Here is a 22913-nt window from a genome sequence, read left to right on the forward strand (position 1 = left end):
CACTTTTGGGGGGAAATGAGAAAATTTAAAAACTATAGGTATCAAATGAGAGAGCTCATTTTGAGAATCTCAATAAAAAAAATGAATTTTAAAATAAATAGAAGTTATTTAAGAAAATAGCCAAAAAATTACCACAATAAAAAGTGTCTTTTCAAGATTGTTTACCTTTTTTCTAATGCAAAAAAAAAACGGACTACGGGTAGATTATGTAGGTGTCTTTATACAGTAGATTCCTACGAACAGGTACAGGTTCTAAATAACTTTAGAACAGGGTCGTCTTCAAAAAATAATAAAAATCTACGAAATCTCAGATCTGCTTTAAATAAATAAAAAGTTTGACAAGCTCTTTTAAATACTTGAATGCTAACAGTGAATGAGAAATAAGATTTAAAGCAATCCTACGAGTGAGCGGGTGGGAAAACAATGTAGGTACCTATTCGATTTGAACAGCAATATGAAGTCGAGTCGAGCCGGGCGGGAGAAACCTGCGTGCGGGCCTCACGGGCCCCGCCCCGTGCCCCGCTCCCCGCCGATCATATGTTCGGCGCGCCGGCGCGCAGCGACCGCTCACTGCGACTCGGGCACCCGCCGTCGTCGCAACGTCACGAGCTCTACGTACACGCCCGCGCAGGATCAGCTGTCGCGACTGATACGCACCGCACGGCGAAGCCCTGTAATAAGCCGCAGTGCGGTGTGCCATGGAGCTGCTTTGTGCGGAACGCGTGAGCCCGAGCACCGAGGGCGCAGCGGCGCCGGCGCCGGGCCCGCGGGCCGCCGTGCCGGACCCGGTGCTGCTGCGGCGCCGCGTGCTCGACAACCTGCTGCGCACGGAGGAGCGTTACGCTGTCACCAGCAACTACTTCGGCACCGTGCAGACGGAGATCACGCCTCACATGCGTCGCCTCGTCGCCGAGTGGATGTTAGAGGTGAGCGCGACGACCATGCCGCACCCACACCCCGTTCGCCATCTTGTCGCGCTCGCAGGCCACGTGTGTTATCGGCTTCCCGGCGGCACCAGTGGCCCTCGTATGCTTTCGCCACTGTCTGCCCTCGGCCGCCGTCGCCGACCTTCGAACCCCCCCAAGCCCTCATCGACGATCATGTGTTCTATTTCCAGCTGCAGCTCGGTGACATTATGGTAAAGATAGCACGTATACTCGCAACCTGCCCCGTCCATCTATTAAAAAGTAAATTTAGTGACTTTGTTTACACGATCAGCTGATTATTGTTTTCGTAGCTCTGATAGAATCTTATTAGAATATCTCTGAATATATTACGTCGTTTGAGTCGTTTCTACTTAGAATTTGTAGCGTTTTGATTTTAATTTAACGTTATATGAATAGGTAGGAATAATTGCAGTCGGTAATGTGTGCGCGAGGGGCCCCGCGCGGCGCCGACATTCTATTTGAATAATCAGCTGATTTTGACACGCACGCACACAGCCGGACGCGCTTTTATCATTTACGCGCATTACATATAGGCACAATTGCTATCTCGTGTACAATACAAGCGCGGGACGGGTCAGTGACCTCCAATGACGTGAATTTAAATGATTTTAGCCCATAACTATCATGCACCAGTGTGCGAGCTAATTACGAATTAAATGTTGTTTTAAGCACGTCACGGATTAGTTAAAAGAGTCAGTCGTAATTAAGTTGGAAGTGTAGTGTACGAGGCTGGACTCTGACGAGTATAAGCAACGAGTCGTGTAGTTTGATGGGGAAGGCAGTCAGCTGTGAAGCGGCCACGTGGTCGCGCGGCGCGACGTTGGCGATGACGTCACGGAGTGCGATGTGCTGCGCCGGCGCCGCGCCGCCCGCGTCTTGTCCGCACAATAGGGTTGTTACTTGTTACATGCTACATGTAATTTTAAATAAAACGTAAAATTATTCGTTGCATCTCAATTTTGGGCTGCCAGTGAAAACGAATATAGGTAGTAGGTACCCAATTGGACGTTTTTATGGATGGAATCAGACTTAAAATCTGGTCAATTTGTATATTGCTTTCGAACACGAGAACATAGCGCCTACCGCGAACCACGTTCGACATGTGGCCTCTCTGTCGCACTTGTAAATTCGTACACAGCCAGTTCGCTTTGTTGTGCGACAGGGAGGTAACACTTCGAACGTGGTTCGCGGTAGGCCCTTATAATACAGAGGTCACTGGCCTTAGGTATTATGCCGTACCTGGGGTCCCTTTGTTTCCCATAAAGTTTTAAGTCATAATGTATTGTTTGTCATATTATCATTCATTAGTCCTAAAACTGAAACCGTTAACTTTTCAGGATTTTCGTAAGGTTATCCTATAGATAGGTTAGGTTTCTTTTATGGCAATCCTGAGAAGTGACACGTTTCTGAACCAAATGGAAACAATAGTGACCCGCCGTACCTACCTACTTGCTCAAAAGTTTAGCATTGGCACTCGTAGGTAATTGTTAGTAATTAATATCATGTAGGCAGACATCGGTTATCAAAATCGGTACCTACCTACCTAGGTATCACAATGGACACGAGAAGTTTGCTACAATTGCTTAAACCTAGACATTATTTATTTCATCAGCATCACATGGACTCTATTTCGATATTTATGTTAACATTGTGGTGCATTCCAATTCCAACATAATTAGCATTTTAATCATAAGGAAAACATTCTCACGTCTCTTTTGCAGCACACATGTAGTTGAGCTTAGTTAGCCTAGATAGGAATCCTACCTGTCGTCTCGAAAATAAAATTTCTTTTGAACCTGTATTGCATTGAAATAGTTGGTTAAGGACGTTTTATATTTATTAGTTTGAATAAAGCAATGTATTTCCAAGAACGATGCTTCAGGAAGAATCAGCTGACGATCTCGAGCGTGGGACCATCGTGGGACAGTCGGTCAGCTGTGACACGTATGTCTAATCTAACAACGTCTTGGTTGGTGTCATAGCACGTTACTCGTTCGTTCCTTTGGTCCGTGAACGCGGGCGAGTCGAGCTCTCCGGTGAACCACTGTATCTTGGCCCCGTCCCTGTAACATCAGGTTGACTGATCTTATGTTTGTTCGACTTAGCGCGTACTTTGGTTAGCGGTTGAAATTTGAAATGTCATCTCCGGACGGGCGCCTCGCGTTACACCGTGCGAAACTATGCGGGCACGATCCCGGCACATGACACTCGCTTCATTAAAGGCTTCGTCACACAGGCGCATTGTCCGGGCAGCGCGTGAGCGGGGCGCGCCGATTTTACATATAAAACGCTCACGCGCCGCCCAGAAAACGCGCCTGTGTGACGAAGCCTTAAACGTTTGTCATCCGCTTTCGCTTTCCCTGTGCTTTTCATTTCACAATCCCCAATCAATATTTCCATAAAACCGATTCCCACCGCCCGAGTACACGCTACTTTCCTGTGGGAACTGGCTGTAATTGAAATAAATACTTCTACAGTTATTAGATAATGATGTCTTGTAAGATTCCGTTTTACAATAAGACTTAATGTTATTTCTCATAGGAATCTTGGAAGCCACATGGGATCTACATTGAATAGTTGGTTTCATTCATCGTTAACACCGATAAGGAGTAGGTATAGGTATAATATATGTACATTGTAGCCATTGTAGGTGAACTGTTCAACTCGATTTTATCGCTACGCGTATTTCCATTTTAAATATAGGTTATCAGGAATTCCGTGTGATAAACAAGGAGCTCGGGTGTGTTGTTACTTCCTTCCAATGAAGTCGTTCAGTAGCCTAAGAAGTTGCTGACATTTTATTATTATTACTTACCTACATGTCTTTATAAAATGTCAAATTAAAAGTATTAAAACTACAGTAATTTAATAGAAATGAAACATTTTATCTTCTAAATATTCTAACGTAGGTATGTTTGGACCAACCTGTAGGCCAGGATAAAGTTATTGTGAATTTTCAGATGTTCCAGCAGGGCCAAGTTCTAACAAATCCTTTATTTTCAGGTATGTGAAGACCAAGGATGCCAAGAGGAGGTGTTCCCCCTAGCGGTGTCGTACCTGGATCGCTTTCTGAGCATTTGTCCAGTGGGGAAGAGCCAAGTGCAACTCCTGGGCACGGCGTGCCTCCTGCTGGCGTCTAAACTGCGGGAGCCCGGCTCACGCTGCCTGCCCGCCGACCTGCTGGTCTTCTACACCGCAAACAGCATCACCCTCGCCGACCTATGCGTGAGTCTTTTACATTTTTATCGGGTTATTCGGGTTGGTTTCGGCCTTCAAAGATCACTAAGTTTGTTATAGGTATGTCCACTTCAAAATCTATGCATTTTGAGTAGAAAGATTGGTCAGTTCGCCGGTAACAAAGTCAGTTTCTTAAAAACCAGTTGAGTTCGTGCCGGGACGCAGCATTTTGGACTTGCACTTAATCTATTGATGCGCTTTTCTTGTATCATTAATTACAATGCCCATTCCATTTGCAGTTATTGAATACATAATGAAGTAATGAGAAGACAATTAACTTTCTTCTTCTGTGGAAACAGCTGATCTTGTTAGTCATACGGTGCCGCTTTTTGCCGTACTCACGCGCGCTGATTTGCTCGGCCGAGGCAACTAGCACGAGACTTTCGTGTAGCTCGCGCTGTTTTCTGAGCCATAAACCGTTCGAACATCCGTGAGAGATTGGAATTTATAATTTCTGAACGTTCATGTACCTACTTATACTTATTATTCAAATACTTAACTTAAAATTCTCACTTTACATGGACTATCGTCAGTCCATTTCTAATAAAATGATATTTGTTTGCTAAAATACACGCCAGCCATTATAATTTTATTGTTTTTAGTTTCACAGGTTGTGACCTCCAAGATAGATTGAGACTTGAGACATGACGTTGTTAAAATTGGCTACATTTTACACAATTATGCATAAACGATAACCGTTCAGTTGTGATTTGGCACATCTCGTTTCATCAAGTTTATATACCGAAGTAATAAGTTCCTACATGTCTGTATTATGATGTTTAAAATGTTTGTATTTAGGGATAGGTAGCTATGCATAAACGATAACCGTTCAGTTGTGATTTGGCACATCTCGTTTCATCAAGTTTATATACCGAAGTAATAAGTTCCTACATGTCTGTATTATGATGTTTAAAATGTTTGTATTTAGGGATAGGTAGCTAAAAACAGCCCCGAGCTCTCTCAAAACTAACTTCGTATTCCATGAATAGAATCCTGAATCGTACACTTTTTTCTACACGCTTAATCGCCTATTCTAACGTAGGTAACAACTAGATATTCCTCGCAATCTTTAAATCTGACCAGTGTGCCCTTTATCTCAGAATACGTACCTACGCACAAGGCATATCATATCTAAGATACCTGGTCTATCTAACATTAAGAAAATTAGATACTTATCTAAGTTAAATCTATAAATGTACTGTCATTCTAGGGACCTATCCATTTTTAGGGTTCCGTACCCAAGGGTAAAAAACGGGACCCTATTACTAAGACTTCGCTGTCCGTCCGTCCGTCTGTCACCAGGCTGTATCTCATGAACCGCGATAGCTAGACAGTTGAAATTTTCACAAATGATGTATCTCTGATGCCGCTATAACAACAAATACTAAAAATAAAATAAAATAAATATTTAAGGGGGGCTCCCATACAACAAACACGATTTTTTTGCTCTATTTTTAGTTGATGGTGCGGAACCCTCCGTGCGCGAGTCCGACTCGCACTTGGCCGGTTTTTTTTTTAACCATTAGTTAATATCGCTTTTACTTATGTATGGTAATGTCGGTATGTTGACCTGCAATTAACACGCAAGTTGACGCAAGTAAGATGCAGATTATTGATTATTGTACGTAGCTCGAAGAGTATTAATATTTTTAGGTACGTTAGGTGTTTGTTTATTCTTCATAGGTAGGTACGACTACTTTATAAGATAGTTCGAAATAGTTCGAATGCGCTTGATGACACGGAGCTCTATTTCCGTTGCGGACATTTTCCCACTACTTACTCCCACGACAAGGCATTTTAGTCAGGAATAAACTTGTAAGAATCTTAGTATTACAGCGTATGCTAGGCAGGTAGGTTACTATATAGGTACACTAGGTAGGGATTATCTACACCTTAGATTTAGTTCAACCCGTTAAACTGGCGTTAACACTCGATGCGCAGTAGGAAAGGCGGTTAAAATCGTTGTTAATTGTTATGTATTAAGCATAGAGGTATATATTTAAAAAACCGGCCAAGTGCGAGTCGGACTCGCCCATGAAGGGTTCCGTATTTAGGCGATTTATGACGTATAAAAAAAAACTACTTACTAGATCTCGTTCAAACCAATTTTCGGTGGAAGTTTACATGGTAATGTACATCATATATTTTTTTTAGTTTTATCATTCTCTTATTTTAGAAGTTACAGGGGGGGGGACACACATTTTACCACTTTGGAAGTGTCTCTCGCGCAAACTATTCAATTTAGAAAAAAATGATATTAGAAACCTCAAAATCATTTTTGAAGACCTATCCATAGTTACCCCACACGTATGGGTTTGATGAAAAAAAATTTTTGAGTTTCAGTTCGAAGTATGGGGAACCCCAAAAATTTATTGTTTTTTTTCTATTTTTGTGTAAAAATCTTAATGCGGTTCACAGAATACATCTACTTACCAAGTTTCAACAGTATAGTTCTTATAGTTTCGGAGAAAAGTGGCTGTGACATACGGACGGACAGACAGACGGACAGACGGACAGACAGACAGACAGACATGACGAATCTATAAGGGTTCCGTTTTTTGCCATTTGGCTACGGAACCCTAAAAAGTGAATGTCACTTAAGAGAAACTGTGACACTGCAATGGCGGACGGTTTGAATGTGTGCGTGTAGACGAGTTAACACTCGTCACTACATGGTAACCCATGTAACACAAATTCTCCCCTAATGGAGAAACAATTATTTTTAATATCGTCCTTGTTTTCAAATAAAAAAATTAGGACAGTTTTACGTTAGACAATAAAAAAGGTGTGTACGTATCTGATTTTATAGGTCTTGAAAACGCGTAATATTGCACAATTACTTTGTGCAAACATTATTTCCAATACCTAATGATATTTAGCATCGTAATGAAATCAATTCGTCATGTTTTTTTATTTATACATTTAACTTGAAATATATCTGGTTTTCAACAAAAAAATGATATACATAACAAACAAACGTTAACTATCAACATGCATGTAAGCGTCTAATCTCCTTAGTATCGGGAAATTACCATACCGACCTAGTTTGAAATGCACAATCAATAATTAAACCATTTACCTAAATGATCTCTTATACCTATACATAATTATTTAATAAGAAGGGTATCAATTACCCTACTTTCGGGAAATTACCCTATTCATGTTACTGGTCACACTCCTGTTTTGCAGTTTGATAATTTATAAACAACAAATTATCGTGATTTTACGTACTAATTGATAAACTTAAGTATGAAAAGATATTCCGTGACTTTTTTCTTTCGATCGGTACAATTCTAGCAGGATTTAACTACGCATGCCGGCATATTTTATATTTTTCTTCGACATGTTTACTTCAATGACGTTTCGATTCGTCTGACGGTAAACTGGTGAATGTGGGCTGTCAATGTGTGTGTGTCACGCGTGACACACACACATTGACGCACTATGAAACTGGTGGATGTTGGAATCACAGTAGTGTTGTAAGCGAAACTCCGAGTTATTATTTAAAAAAAATTGAGTTATTATTTAAAAAAAAAGAGTTATTATTGTAAATGAAAACATACCTCTTTCAATCAAGATGATCGGAACTTGTATCTTTAAAAAAAATAAAGCAGTTGTATTATACTCATAAGATGACTGCTAGCAGTCATCTTATGAGCCTATAGACAAAGCATTCAAATGACATTGCTTTAGATATCACTGTCAGTCATTTAATTGACACATTTAAGTGCTGGAGTAGAAAAAAATAATAATAGTTTCGCGAAGTAAACAGACGAACACCGGTATTACATGAAACCGGGAAGTTAGGTCAGACAGTGCTCAAAGCGTCTACCTACACTAGGTACACAGACACTGACACCTGTAGGCAATTGGATATCGGGAGTAAAGCTGTCGTAATATTAATATGGTAGGTATATGTTTTATGGTAGATAGGTAAGGTAAATGTGGCTAATTCCGACATAGGGACTATTCCGTCCGCGAACGTATATTTCTTGGATTTTCAATCATAGGAAAAAAATCCATCTCCTTTCGATTGCTGAAAGTAAAAGCAATCGCTGTTTTGTCTATGTAATTATCAATTTTGTTCGTTGTTCGAGAAAAACGCTAGTAGACGGAATAGTCCCTATGCCGGAATTAGCCACATTGACCTTACCTCGGATATCGAATAATGGACGATGGGCGCTCAGAAGTCGAGCCAAATCAAAATTAATAAAATTATGATTGAGCTCAATAAAAATCGCTAGGGTCTGTGCGGAAATAGAAGAGTCGTAGAATGTATGGGCTCCCCTACATTCCACGACTCTTCTCTTTCCACACAGACTATAGCAACTACCACACGTGCGACACCTTTTTTTGCCAATGATTTTATAAGTATTTAAGTAGGTAGTTCAGTTTGCTTATACATTCGTTATGTGAGTAGGTATTCGACGCCGCCGGTGCATTCTGCGCGCCACCCGCGGGGCCCCGCCGTCCCGTAGATAATGAGCGAGGCCTCCCCGTCATGCATGGCGACCCGTTTTACCTACAAGTGCACAAAGTGCATTCCACATGCAACGCTCGAGACAATGACGGAAGCGTTACCGTGTTTACGGCATTCCTTGACGTGTGAATACTGAGATTAGACACAAACTTAACAGTTAAAATGTGGGACAATATGTGACGTCCCACGGATAAAGGTACCTTATGGCCGTTGGCGCTTACGCTATTATTAACGCCGCTCCGCCGCCGCGCCCTATTATTATTGCGGCGCTATGCGACGTAAGCGCCAACTGCCATAAGGTGCCTTTTGCCGTGGAACGTCACATATTTTTATGTTTCTAAGAACATAAAATTAGTGAACATTTTCACACGCATTTTTAACATGTTAGTTCATTGTTTGGTTTGGAGTTAAGTATTGTAAAGGCAATACGAGTAATTATGGGTTGTTTCTTGTTCTATTAATTTAAGAATAATCGATGAGGTTGGTAAAGGAGGAATGGCTGTATGTGGAAGCACACGGGTCTCGAAATGCGACATGAGGGCTGGGTCGTTATTGCCGTTCATTAGCTCATCGCTTTCATCAGCTAGTATTGTGCAACCAGGAGATCTATAAAACCTGTTTTTAGGGTTCCGTACCCAAAGGGTAAAAACGGGACCCTATTACTAAGACTCCGCTGTCCGTCCGTCCGTCCGTCTGTCACCAGGCTGTATCTCACGAACCGTGATAGCTAGACAGTTGAAATTTTCACAGATGATGTATTTCTGTTGCCGCTATAACAACAAATACTAAAAACATAATAAAATAAAGATTTAAGTGGGGCTCCCATACAACAAACGTGATTTTTGGTCGAAGTTAAGCAACGTCGGGCGGGGTCAGTACTTGGATGGGTGACCGTTTTTTTGCTTGTTTTGCTCTGTTTTTTGTTGATGGTGCGGAACCCTCCGTGCGCGAGTCCGACTCGCACTTGGCCGGTTTTTTAGTGAGATGATGCGTGTAGTGGCTGGGCCGAGGCGGGCGGCGGGGAGCGATAGGAAGGCAGGGCGCGGCGGACAGTGTCCCCTGTTCTCGGAAGCTGAACGAGCCCCGCGTTTCAATCAGACCAATTACAGACGAAGCACGCCGCATATTTTTTCTCACGCCGCGACCGCCTTGACCTTGCCGAACGTCATATCGCGAAGCGCGAAATCTTGTATGGGCCCGATTCGGATTTTGAACTAGACATCTACTAGTAGTTCGCCCCGAACTAAGAATTCGCGTTTCGCCAAAAAGATCAATATTGAAGGCAGTGCTACTTAGTCGTGAAAGGATCAAAAACCGCGTGCGATTTATTGCAAGATCTGTGGAGCCCTTCATTGATAAATTTAAGTCACCATAGAGATTAAAATAAACTGTATCTGTGGCAAGCCGTAATCTTTCTTGTCAAATGTCAAATACTAATATTATGTTTATTTTATTTCGTTTTTATCTTGCTAATTATTTTAAAATCTTAAATTCAAAAACAATATTATAAATGTGTAAACCGAGCACTTTCATTTGATACCAAACTCGACCATACTTTTTTGCAATTAAAATGACCAGAATAGCAAGACCCCTCACAAATAGCTTTTTAGCATTTTAAGCTCTTCTAGCTCAATAATCTCTTGATCGAGCCTGCTCAAAATTTAATGACTAAAATATAATGCCCTCAAGTATACGTTCACCCAATTTCATTTAAATTAGAACCAATTTACTTAAGTTATTGTGTATCAAACTATCCTCTGATAGTTCAGCTTAAAAACATCGAAATGCCAGGACGTGCTCCTAGCCAGCCGTGTGTTCCAAGTTGAATGTAAGAACTTCACTTCCCTTCGCTCGCTCGTTCGATTAGACATCTATTAGACGTCACCAAGATACGACAACGATACATATTTTTTTCCGGTCAAATTTGACATTTACGCGATTCTGAAGATACTCATCCAAGTCACATCTAATAGATATCTAATGGAAATCGTTCGTTCATACGATATTTTAACGTCAAAGTGACATTGGTTGCCCGAATTGAACTGCAAAAGATGTAGTTGAAATCTAAACTACAACGTATCTAGAATGGATCTATTACGTGTCGTCTCTTGTAAATATTTTGAAGTTCAAATACGGCAGTATGGGAACGTGACCGTTTAGTTTGATAGTTTTCTCCATTTAACTATTTTGATCATTTATACTGATACCTAATTTACTTATTATTTAAGATAGGGTACTTTTAACTGTTTTTATTACTCCTTAATATGAAATGTAATCATGTCACAACATTATGAACGCATTACGATTTCGCGATAATTTCATAACATTTTCCGTATGCAATCCCTATCAACAAAGTTTAAAACCGGCGATAAAAACATTTTTGCTAACATTGCGATAAATATAAGATAATATCGAAATGCAATGGAATTTTTGCAATGAAAAGTATGTATGAAACTTCTGTTGTAAAACATTTTTATTAGTCTTATTAGTAAAAAGACGTTCAAGTTTAAACAAGGCACCAACTCGTAGCAGTCACGTAGCAGAGCTACGAAACTCGTAGACGTTCAGTCAGAACCAATTAATAACTATCTACGATTTTTTTCATAGCACAGATGTGTGGTCTAGAACTCTAGACTCTTTAGAGTGTAAACCGTCCCGCCGCTGTATTTCTACTAGTCCCTGGCGCGGTCTGGCTTGCCTTGTCTTCAGGAGGCGTAACGGTACCGATACCGTCTCGCTAGAGTCGCTAGTTGCTTAATAAACTAATGTTTACAACGACCCATCCGAGTGCAACGAATATTAAACACCTGCTTTAGTGGCGACGGAAAATCAACTTTGTAACACACTCGGCTATGGAAATCAAAACCTTCCCCCATGCGGTTGTGTCTAGTGTCGAATTATGTACCTTTGTAATAAAATAATTGCAAGTGATTTTTAAGTACACATAACGAATGCGATTGTGGAAAAGGCAGCGAATCCGGTTTTTCGCAGACCGAAGGAAAGGTAGGTAAGCAAAAAAGGTGCATACTTCGGCACTCGACGCTATCGACCCTGTGCTGCCCACTGGCCAGCCCGAGCCGCGCAGCGCCCGCTGGCCACCGATGTCTTACAATAAAACAGCCGCATCACCACCATAAACCATTATAATAATCAAAACGCAACTTTACGACCCATACCCGAGCCTGTCATAACGATGAATTTAATTGCACTTCTAGCCTGGAATGTTCTTACTGCGGGCTCAGCACGGATCCATTTTTATCCACTATCACTAAGCCCGTCACTTTCGCACTTACATACTTGTTAGAACGTGACAGGCATGGTGATAAATGATAAAAATGCGACCGTGCTACTAGGGCTGTTCATGGCGAGATAATAAACGTCAAATTCTATCTATACTATACGAGTATGAATTCCGTGCTACTAGGTCTACCGTCAAACACTAGAGCATGCCCGCAAACGTTATCGGCGTCGGGTTCCAGTTCCGATGAAATCCGTGCCACGGCGTCCCTTTTATCTTTCTCGGTCGATTCTGATAAACTAAGGTGTTTGTATGGGACCTACTCCTTGCAATATCGAATTTACAACAACGGCACGATTGGAAACAGTAAGTATATACCTACAATGAATGCTTACAGTGCAATCGGTAATAGAAACTATTGATAAAGAAAAAGCGTTTGAATAGCCCAGTGCTTGTTTTTGCCTTTATAAACGATGCGTGAACCCTGCAAAAGCGGGGAGAAATTATTAAATTAAGCTCGCGGCTTGAGTTCAAGTAAACTGACTCAACTGTTTGCAGATCTCACGCAAGAACGCCTCTTCCGTTTAAACTAAATTCAAAGCTTAAACTTGACTGCAACTGCTAATAACATATTATTGAATCTTGTATGTCTTTATGTAAACGTATAGTTTTCGCATGTTCCATGGCTTATTGTTTCCCACGAGTGTACCGAATTGGCTCGCTCGGAGGGCGAGGGAGGCAGGATTGGAACCAGTCGCATTCCATTCGGCGGCCTTCTTGTCTGAGCCTGCGCCCGCGCGCCGTCGCGCCGCTATCTCATCTCGGGCCCTCATGCCTCATGATAAACATACCTACCCATGTTATAATGTGTTGGTATTCTCTAAATCTAAGGCTCGTATTGGCGGGGGCACTACAGTGCCCTCAGATTCCATATAGCAAGTAAATTCATTTCAAACACATAACTTGTCTGAACAGTTGAAACATTACATATTACCTACACAGGTTACTAAACCTCTTGATTCATATGCCAGCATAAAAAAACCGTTTGGTGAATTATATTCACATGGATAAGTAAAGAAAGTACATGATAAAATGTTGATTTTCAGCTATAAAATAGTTAATACGGCAACTGCAACTATACATTCATACTTGTACTTATACTTACTACCTGTTAAACTGGCTGTTTACTGCTCTTTTGTATACCTAATTGAACAATTCGATGCTAAATAATAAATATGTATATTGCTTCAATACCAGACTGACAAGTCTGACATGCGGGCAGCGACCCTGAGGGTAGGAAAAATGAAAATTTTGTGGTGAAGACAGTTGCAATGTCGGCAGTGCATTCAGAGATAGGGACAAAGATAATATGTATTACCATCAGGGTAATTAATTCGTTATAAAGTACTTAATGACTTTAACATGCGATCAATGGAGCGGCCTTTATAACGAATTGACAATGTTTGAAAGTCATCCTTGCAAAGCAAGTCGCTTTACAGGAATTCGCTGATGTTGGATCTTTACGTAAGATTTAATTCGGACTGCATGTCACGTTTTACTCACTCGCGGTAACTTTAATATGCAGTACCTACTTAGAACTGAACTCTCGATTGATATCATTATTCACCGTGTTAAATTTTCCTTCTATATATTGACCCAGGCGATATAAATTGACTACTTTGCCACGGTGCCTGGTAGTGGCCTATTCGGAAAATTCCGTAGTTTAGTCTCAAGAGTCACGCGACACCGAGCTCATTGTTCAAATCAAGCTCGCTGCCACACCGTTGGATGAAATTGGATAAAGCATGGGAACCGAGCGAGGAATTTCACAGTGACCATCAAAAAGGGCGTATGTGCTATGAAAATAGGAATAACTATGGGACTTTTCGATTTGCTGCTAAGGGATTAAGTGGACCGTCGGCAAGGGCTGTTTGCATAGCTTGCTTTATTGGCTGTAACGTTCTCACAAGTACTCGCGCCTTCACGCTTCTCCCGCCTGCACCACATCCTCTAATGAACACCCGTCAGGGCTCGCGCGTTTACGACCCGGCATTCCATCAACTCGGGTTTACCCTAAACGTATGGCAGTATCAGAATTCGACGTTTAATTATTTGCGAAGATTTATTTACGATCCGCAGAGCCGCTGTTGCGAACGGCTTTGCATTCTGCAATACAATAAGTAGGCATATGTTGTAAATTGTAAATACTAGTGTAGAAGACTTGCTTGCTAGCGAGCAGACGTAGGTAGGTACCTATAAAGCGCTCCGGTCTGCGGTAAATGCTTTATGGGCACATTGTTCCGAAAACCTTATCTGGCCCCGCGACGAGAGGCTCAATTTTTCCATTTCGTGGTCGACCCGCATAACGGCCATGGGCTCAACCGCCACTCCAAAAAGTAGACTTAGTCCAGCAACAAAGAAACAATACTTAAAGACAACCATTTTATGCGAAATCTTTAGCGATCTTCGTTTACAACCGTAGACAAGACGAATATACAATGTAGTTATTTCTTAACTGACAAACATTCTCATTTCGAATTCCTGTGATGAAACTCATTCATTCACAAATCTCTCTATTAAGATCTAATAAGGCCTATGCCGTAGCCCATGACAAACGACTCACGACTCTAAAGCGAGAGGCAGGCGACCCGCAATGCTTTGCGAGTGGAACGCTGTCGAGTGCCGCAGCGCCGACCCCGTCGATTGAGTTAAGTAAACATCGAGTATTATCTGTCAACGGACATGCATCGCTTACATGTATGCGTGTATGTGTAAACGAAATAATCAAGTTATTCATAACTAAACCATTCAGATAACGCAGCTAGGGGTATCACTATAGAATTGTGAAGTTTATTATTAATTAAATTAATCTAGGTCAGGTTTCAGGTAGCTTTTAGCTACCTTTAACTAGGAGATATTATATTTGAAATAGAGATGAAATTAAAGTTTGTGTTTCCTAAAATCATTGGCTTCATCGTCGAATGCACATAAGTCGAATAATAGGTACAGGTAATAGGTAGGTATAAATACTATTAGGTTTAGTCGGTTTAGAAGGGATTAAGTAAGATTAAGTGTACGTACTTATTAGATGGGAAATAACATAACAAAGCTATTCTACATACAGCTCGTTCCGGGAAGCCGAGCGAACTCGCCGTGTTTACGATTATACGACGGATGTGGCAGGAATGCCATTTTATTGTTTGAACAGCCACCGCTTTCGGCTTTTTAATGGTTTTATTACTGTTTATTTTAAAATACGTAACAAAAATTCGGGTTGCCAGCTTTAAAACGGTTCAATCGATTCATGTTGCAGTTTGTTGTTTACTATGACCATCATGAGAGCAGTTTTTTTTCCTAGAACACCATGATATGTTTAGTGATTTCCTACAAGATATTTCAAGGGACACCTTATATATCGGAATCGTATCTTTGTCAACAGAGTTGGGAGTTGCTCGTGTTGTCGAAGCTCAAATGGGACGTAGCCGGAGTGACGGCGCACGACTTCCTGCCGCTGCTGCTGTCGCGGCTGCCGCTGCGGGGGCTCGTCAACACCAACATGGTGCACCGGCACGCTCAAACCTTCATTGCGCTTGCTGCCAGAGGTGAGTTTCACCCTTAATAAAATAACAATGCTCAACGGATACTATCCAATTCAACTTCAAGGAGACAACTTGGATTGGAAGTACTCGTGGTTGTGCCGCACGGAATAGAAATTCGACCCGGACGTCCACGCCTAATTATTGGCAAGCGGAGGTTTTGTTTGGAGGCAGACGGTAATTAGCATCGCGCGAGATACCACGTCACGACGACGCGCCTCTTTAGCCTTTGCCGACACTTAGCGTCACATATGTCAATGAACTTGTGAGAATTTTGTACTGATCAAATGAAGCGCAATATTATATTAACGTACAACAAGCTTTTGAAAGTTGATTTGTTAAATCAACATGTCCATCATAATATAACATGTTATGTTATGATGAATTGCAATATTTCATTCTCTCCTGCATACTGTGTTTGTAGGAGAGAAACTGTATCACGATAACGCACTCAGAGTTTCTCACGTAGAACTAAATGGTTGGGGAATCGTGAAGCCCAATACTTGATTCTAGTGGAAGTAATTATGGTTTAGTGGATGTAGGAGTTGTAGGGGTTATTTGTTTGGTGGGGCGCTGAGGCGGGAGACAGGCCGTGTGTGTGGCTCGCGAGTGTGGTGCGCCGGCGCCTCCCACGCCGCTCGCCAGAGCGCATTCCAGCACGCCTCGGGCTCCCCTCCCGCCCCCACCTTGCCCCCTCGGCCCTCATGGGATCATATGTTTTTGTGCAACGGTTTTTGTTGTTCGCCGCCGTCGTCGTGTTGTTTTTGTTCAAAAAGTTCACACTCCAGCTCTTTTATTTTACTACCTCATCTCGGGAGTCGGGTATCATCTCTCGGACGTTCTTTCTACTTATAGAACAAAACTGAAGCTCTTTGCGCAAAAAGATTAAACATTTCTCTGTGCGGTAAGTGCAATATTCCGTTTACAGAATGATTGCCATAATAAAGTTTCCCGTGGGCGACTCCAGTTGCGGTATGACATTTATGAACGAGGGCCGAGGTGAGGAATTTATTTTATAAATTATAATGTCACACCAGTTTTATTATTATGAGAGTGCATCTCGAACAATACAGCTACCCTCGAGCGGCCTGCCATAATCGCGCGCATAGTTCGCGGCGTTTGCACAAGCGCGGGCGACCAAGAGAGCCCGCATTATGTATCATTATTTGAATGGCACAATTTACTCTGGAATCATAACTCGTCTGGATATTAAATTTGTAATGGGTTATTTTAAAGACCGTACCTACACCATGCGCTCTGATGTGGCGGCGACGAAAGCTTGTTTCATTTCAAGTTAGGTACCTAATTATACTTTTTGGTTCGTCGTTGGATTGCTTTAGGGAAATCGTATCTAAGGCGGATCAATTAGATTTGTAAGGTGTTGCTGGTCGGTGGACGTTATCTACGGGCGGGTCGCAAGCGGCGGCCGGGGGCCCGCGCGGGTGCTGTTCCGGTGCGAGCGCGGGCACGAGCACTAGGCAGCGACGCCGGCGTCGCCCGCGCCGCGCCGTGGCCTCGGCAGAGCGTTCACCTCGCGAATACTCGAGCGCGAGCCCGCACCTCTTCTATCGCCACATCCATTCTATGTTCAAGGGCAAAGCGACGATTATGTCACCACTGATGGCTCGGCTCGAGCCACTTGCGGTTTCTTGCCGTATTCATACAATTTTCTGGGAACATTATAGTTTGAAATAAATGATCGACGTGAATGCTGGAAGTTAAAATTAACACTAGGTACCTATGCTTCGGCGAGCAGTTGATCCGAACATAAGCATTCGTGTGCGCGCGTAAACCAACGCGCGTCGCCGAAATACAAATTACTTATATGTATAAAAGCTCATATGAAACTTCCTCGGGACTTCCTCTACGATGCAAGGCTAATGCGCTACGGCACTAATAAGGAAGATACGACGACGTACGATCGGGGCATCCGCCACGTGTGGGTTCCGGCCGTCCGGTCTGACGCGATGCAATAACCATACCAATACCATACTAGGGCACGTAGGATCTAAGAGAGACAATAGTTTTAAGTAGTGTGTTTAGTGTGCTGTGAGGATTAACTATGGGTAGGTAATGATAAGAGGATTAAGAGGCAGAGATGTGAGCGATTTGGTCTCGTTGTAGTAACCGGTCGCCGTGCCGGCCGCAGCGCGGGCGCAGGCGAGGCGGTAGGGCTGTCGCTGTTTGATTAACATCAGATTATGCAAATGCCTCGAGTGAGCGGTCGCTCTCGTTGTTTCATCTTTTTTCGCCCGGTTTCTGCCTCCCTTTATCTCGGGAATGCCGACATGCAAATTAAAAAAAATGAAAATAAATCTTTTAAATGAGCTGAAAGAGTGTTCGATATCCCTACGGTCGGAATAATGGAGTCTACTTAATGATGAATGGGGCCCTTGAAGGTTCGCTTATTGTGAGCGACCTCGAGCTTTGGCCATTTGTGGTTTCAAGCGGCTTTCAATACTGATCTTGTGAGGCGTGGGAACGGGTTCATTTAAATTAGGTTCTTATTCTCACCCACATAACATGGATGCAGAGAGGATAGATGTTTCTAAGACTCAATATCTTGATGATTCGCAGGGCTCATATTTACTTAGGTACACTTGGATGCGAATAAAAAAGTCACTAACTACTAAAATCACTAACCTAATCGGTCGGTTCTTTGTTTTTCTGCATATCGCATCACAGGCAGTAATTTACCTTTGTTCTTATATTTTACAAACAGCAATCAGTTTAACTAACCCAGTACTTAGATCATTCTGGCTTTAAATAGATATGACGTTGCAAATGCGATACTAAATATAAAAAATTACGAATATAGTCATGGTTCAATCGGTTTACCTAACTATTCACTGGCTAACCCGTACAATATTTTGTTTAATCAGCCGCTGGGTGTCTGATAAAAGTATTCGCACACCGTGACACTCGTCGCCGTAGATATCAAGCCTGTATTATTCTACATACCTACTTACATGTGATCACTGGAGCACATCGGCATAAAGAAACAAGCTATAAATTATAAAAGCTTGGCCGGTAAATGCCAACATGTACACCTAACTTTAATTAGATTGCATTACATAAGGAACATTAAAGCGGTGGCCAGTTTTATTTGCATTTCATGTCAATTATCACACTGCCGCTCCATAATACTCGAGACGTCCAGACCTAAAATGGCTGAGGAGTATATACGTATAATGGTTTCGCCAAAGTATGTCCGTGAGAAATATTCGAGTGAATCGGGTCTCGGGCGAGGCTGTGGAATGTGGCCGAAGGCGGGTGCCGGCTCCTTTGAGTCCTCCGAGAGGGACCGACGACCGCGCGAGGGAGAAAGCGCCATTTCTTCACCGGATGTACCCACGCGTTTGAGCCTGCTTTCATCGAGGCTTCAACTTTCAGGGAGCTCATTAAAGAGATGATATGAAACTACATATTATGATTTCACAGGCTCATTACATACCTACGTACTTTAACCTTTCGTGACATTTGAATTAGGTACAGTAATGTGAATGCCTACGACGTTTTATACTCCAGAATACTGCTTACCATAGGACATAGGAATATAACAGGAATAACTTTAATCTCATACAGGAAAATGTTTGCATCCGGAACACACATAGTTACGGAGATATCGAGCACAGTTCGGTATATCGCCATCCACACACACACACACACACGCACACACACACACTTACTGGCTCCTTTATTCCTTTATTTATTACTGCATGTCTGTACAACCCAGATATTTACCTAGTTCTATAAACAATTGTTATATATGATCTTAATTGTATACATATGTTCTATTACACTTACTTAAACTAGTACTTGAAATTTTCGTGTAACAATCTGTTAATTAAGGAAGAGCGGTGTTGCCCAACACAGGCAAATTTTGCTTACCGGGCAGCACTATCCCCTACTTTATTTTACTTGTATATTTTACGAAAATAAATAATTTTAATTTTTTTTTTTTTTTTTTTAATTTAATCCAATACCGTCAAAGCTAGGTATGTTATGCAATCGTTTCAGCTGAAAATTGTAAAATTTATTAGGAGTACCTATGATTATTTACGTTTCTCTTCTTCTTCTTCTTCTGCCGTGCCTTATCCCTTTATTTGGGGTCGGCCCTCCTCGTTTTACGGCGCCAAGACAGTCGGTCTTGGGTTGTCTGCTTGTCCAGTTGAGCTCGTTCTAGATCATTAGCAACGGTTGTCCACCACGTGGCGGGCGGTCGCCCTCTACCTCTCTTTTTATCCGGGATTGCCAGGGCCTTCTTTACAGCGTTGTTTTCGTCCCGTCGCATTACATGACCGTACCATCGCATACGACTTTCCACCATCTTATCCACTATGGGAGCAACTTTAAAAGAGCCTCGGATATATTCATTCCGCACTCTGTCCAATCTCGTTACTCCGGCTGCCCACCGTAGCATTCTCATTTCAGTCGTGTGCATCTTTTGTTCATGCTGCTTTTTGACGGCCCAGCACTCGCTACCATACATCATGGCTGGTCTTACTGCCGTTTTGTAGACTTTGCCCTTCAGCCGAATCGGCATTTTGGCATCACACATTTTATGATTATTTACGTTTCTAATGTTCTTAAAATTTATTAAGAGTATGATTATTTAATTTTCTATTTATAAGTAGCCTTGAGTAGTCTTGAGACCCAGAAACATTTGTTTTGATGTTGAATTTGGAAACCTTAGTTAGAGTCTGTGCGGAAAGAGAAGAGACGTGAAATATATCCAATACATTCTACGACCCTTAGACGACGACGACATTCTACTTAAAAAGTAATAAAAGTTCAGAATATATTATGTACTTATTGTGAAATATTAACCTACAAAAATTTGTACGAATGGTCAATCGGCCCTCAGTCATCTATTACACGAATATTTTCATTTAGTGTCGTGACTATCGCGCAACGTGCTGGATACCCTCCCTACACCCTTTTTTTATCGAGAAGAAATGTAAAAATGATGTTTTGTTTGTTACAGATTACGAGTTCATGTTGTACTCGGCGAGCACGCTGGCGGCGTGCAGCATCGCCGCGGCGCTGCGCGGGCTCAGCTTGGACGGCCATCTGCCGCGCCTGCACGACCTCACCGGCATCGACTTGGTAAGTTACCACGGCCACATTCATATGCCATCATACCTTCTGGTATTGTGTTTGATATAAATATCACTTAAAATCTTCCCCTTTTACGAACACTACCTAAGTAGAGCTTAGTGCTTCCAAAGATCCGCCAGCCAAACTAACACAAAGAACGTAATGAGACCAGTCTAACCACGTCTCTCATTGCAGGACTGCCTACACACATGCCTCGAACAAATAGAGGAGATGGTGCAGCACATGATAGAAGAACGCCCGGTCTCGGCCCCAAACGGGCAGAGCAGGGAGGCGGCGGGGTGGACCCCCCCGCCCTCCCAAGACAAGGCGCATAGCAACGCCGCTACCCCCACCGACGTCAGAGACGTTCACTTCTAACGCCGTATATTGATAATCATACAGTTCGCTTAAAAGGTGCAAGTACGAAAATACTTTAAACTAAACCTATAGTTATTAGGGTGCATAGTGATCGAGGACTGATACCAAGACTGACAAGCACATGTCTACACGTAGGCACGCGCCTACTTACTATAAGTATAGTACATGTATAGAGTAAGTTTAAATAAGAATAAGTGTGCCCTGCGAGCTACTTTGTTGGCCTCCTAGCTTCGCCGGGCGTGAGGCGCAGCACTCAGTGAGTTTACTTTATAAACACATCTTCCGGTTTTAGTAAATATTTTTCTTGAAATTAAAATCTACCTCTTATTATTTAAGGCAAAAGTTTCAGTTTCGTCCGGCCGTAAGCTCTAATATCATTTTATAAAGCACGGTACACGCTGACTACATTTTCATGCTATTTGCATGGGACCAAAGCATCATTTTGTTTTAAAAATGATCTGATATCTGTAACATAGAGTGACTGTTATGTTTAATCATAACAGTATAGTGGTACATACTTATTCCATATTCGAAGGGTTGATTACGATGAGAACAGTATCCACATTAAGTGAATTCCGTAAAGTTGATAAACCTGTTATATATCGCGATATCCATCAAATTCTACTTATATCGGGGGAAGGCAATAAAATACGCTTTTATATTTTGTAAAAACTAATGTTACGTTCATTAATTGTATCATATTTATATATACTATAGGCACTACATATAAACAAATTCATAGGTTGGTAGTAGTTGATTTGAAGGACACCGTATGTTGGGGACTTGTATGGATGTCTCGAGGGTGGACACGCGCGCACGCGCACGCAAGGGCTGTATTTTTGTTTCCGCTCTCTCAAAGATTCTCTTAAAGACTAATTCTCTTTGTAGGCAATTAAATCTTGTTCCTCTTGTAATACAGTGATGTTTAGATTAGGTACGCCGCGGTAAGGCGTCAACAACTGTAGGTTTAATTTTAAAATTTAATGTGATAGTGTCGAAAGATGATTGAACTTCATATCATAGTCACTTCAAGTCATAATATGTAAACGTAGAGGTACTATTTGTTGGATAAATTAAGAAAATAGATAAACAATGTGATTTATTAAAATATCCTTGATAGAAATTTGTAATTTACCTAGATTAGGTATGTAATTAGGTAGCACATACTAATGTTTGTTACGTTCCTATGTTAGCAACTGTCAATGTAATGTTACGCATGCAATAGTCGAATTCCACCATTATGTACTTAATATTTCATTACCAAAACTACAATAAGTCAAATCCAAGCCCACATTACTATTATTTCATAATTGTGATATTATACCTACCTTGTTATTGACATTAATATTAAGTTTTTAGGTTTTCTATTCGTATTTCTATTTCGGGTTCTGAAAAATAACTACAGACCTACCTAGTTCTATATAATTGAACGATATGATCCTGCATTGTACCCGCTCGCTAACTTGACTTAAATGTTGAAGATAACTCTTCACATTTTGTGGCCTCAACATAGTTATTATGTCCATAAAAAGAATGTTAAGTTTACATTGCTTGGATATAATTACTCTTAGCATTTAAGTATCCAAGTAAGCGAACGGAAATTTAAGCAAAGAATTATAATTTCCTTATTGTCTTTTATAATAGCTAAGACTGTGACGAATGGAATTCAACTTCTCACTCTCTCTCAACACTCACTGAGCAAAATGCGATTTTGCTCACTGTTTTAAGTAGCAAAGTACCCTTGTTCGAGCTGCTGAGGTGAAAACTTAATTGTTGGTATATCTTAAGAAAACATGAGTGAATAGAGGTAAGATGATGACGAAGGAATGCATTTTTCGGGTTCTCTAATATGTTCTCACTGCTGAGGTGATAAGTTTTGTGAACTACACGAGATCAACGTTATTTACATCTCGTGCGCTTTTGAGTCCCTTACTACG

At 41.6% G+C, this 22913-nt stretch overlaps 1 protein-coding gene across 1 annotated transcript; it reads left to right on the forward strand.

The window, feature by feature from the left end:
* Positions 1–461: 461 nt before the first annotated feature.
* LOC134662469 (G1/S-specific cyclin-D3) lies at positions 462–22058 on the forward strand. Its single transcript, XM_063518701.1, has 5 exons — positions 462–926; positions 3951–4172; positions 15342–15504; positions 20486–20607; positions 20794–22058. The coding sequence occupies exons 1-5, from the start codon at positions 699–701 to the stop codon at positions 20974–20976; spliced, it is 918 nt and encodes a 305-aa protein (XP_063374771.1). The 5' UTR covers positions 462–698; the 3' UTR covers positions 20977–22058.
* Positions 22059–22913: the final 855 nt, after the last annotated feature.

Source organism: Cydia amplana, chromosome 3 (genome assembly GCF_948474715.1).
Source record: "Cydia amplana chromosome 3, ilCydAmpl1.1, whole genome shotgun sequence".
NCBI classification, from domain to species: Eukaryota; Metazoa; Arthropoda; class Insecta; order Lepidoptera; family Tortricidae; genus Cydia; species Cydia amplana.

What these genes read in the sequence shown, in the direction of transcription:
- LOC134662469 (XM_063518701.1), top strand. Translation starts at nt 699, where the DNA reads ATGGAGCTGCTTTGTGCGGAACGCGTGAGCCCGAGCACCGAGGGCGCA. An exon ending in TCGCCGAGTGGATGTTAGAG is followed by an intron (nt 927 to 3,950) that starts GTGAGCGCGACG and finishes CTTTATTTTCAG; the next exon opens with GTATGTGAAGACCAAGGATG. An exon ending in CATTGCGCTTGCTGCCAGAG is followed by an intron (nt 15,505 to 20,485) that starts GTGAGTTTCACC and finishes TGTTTGTTACAG; the next exon opens with ATTACGAGTTCATGTTGTAC.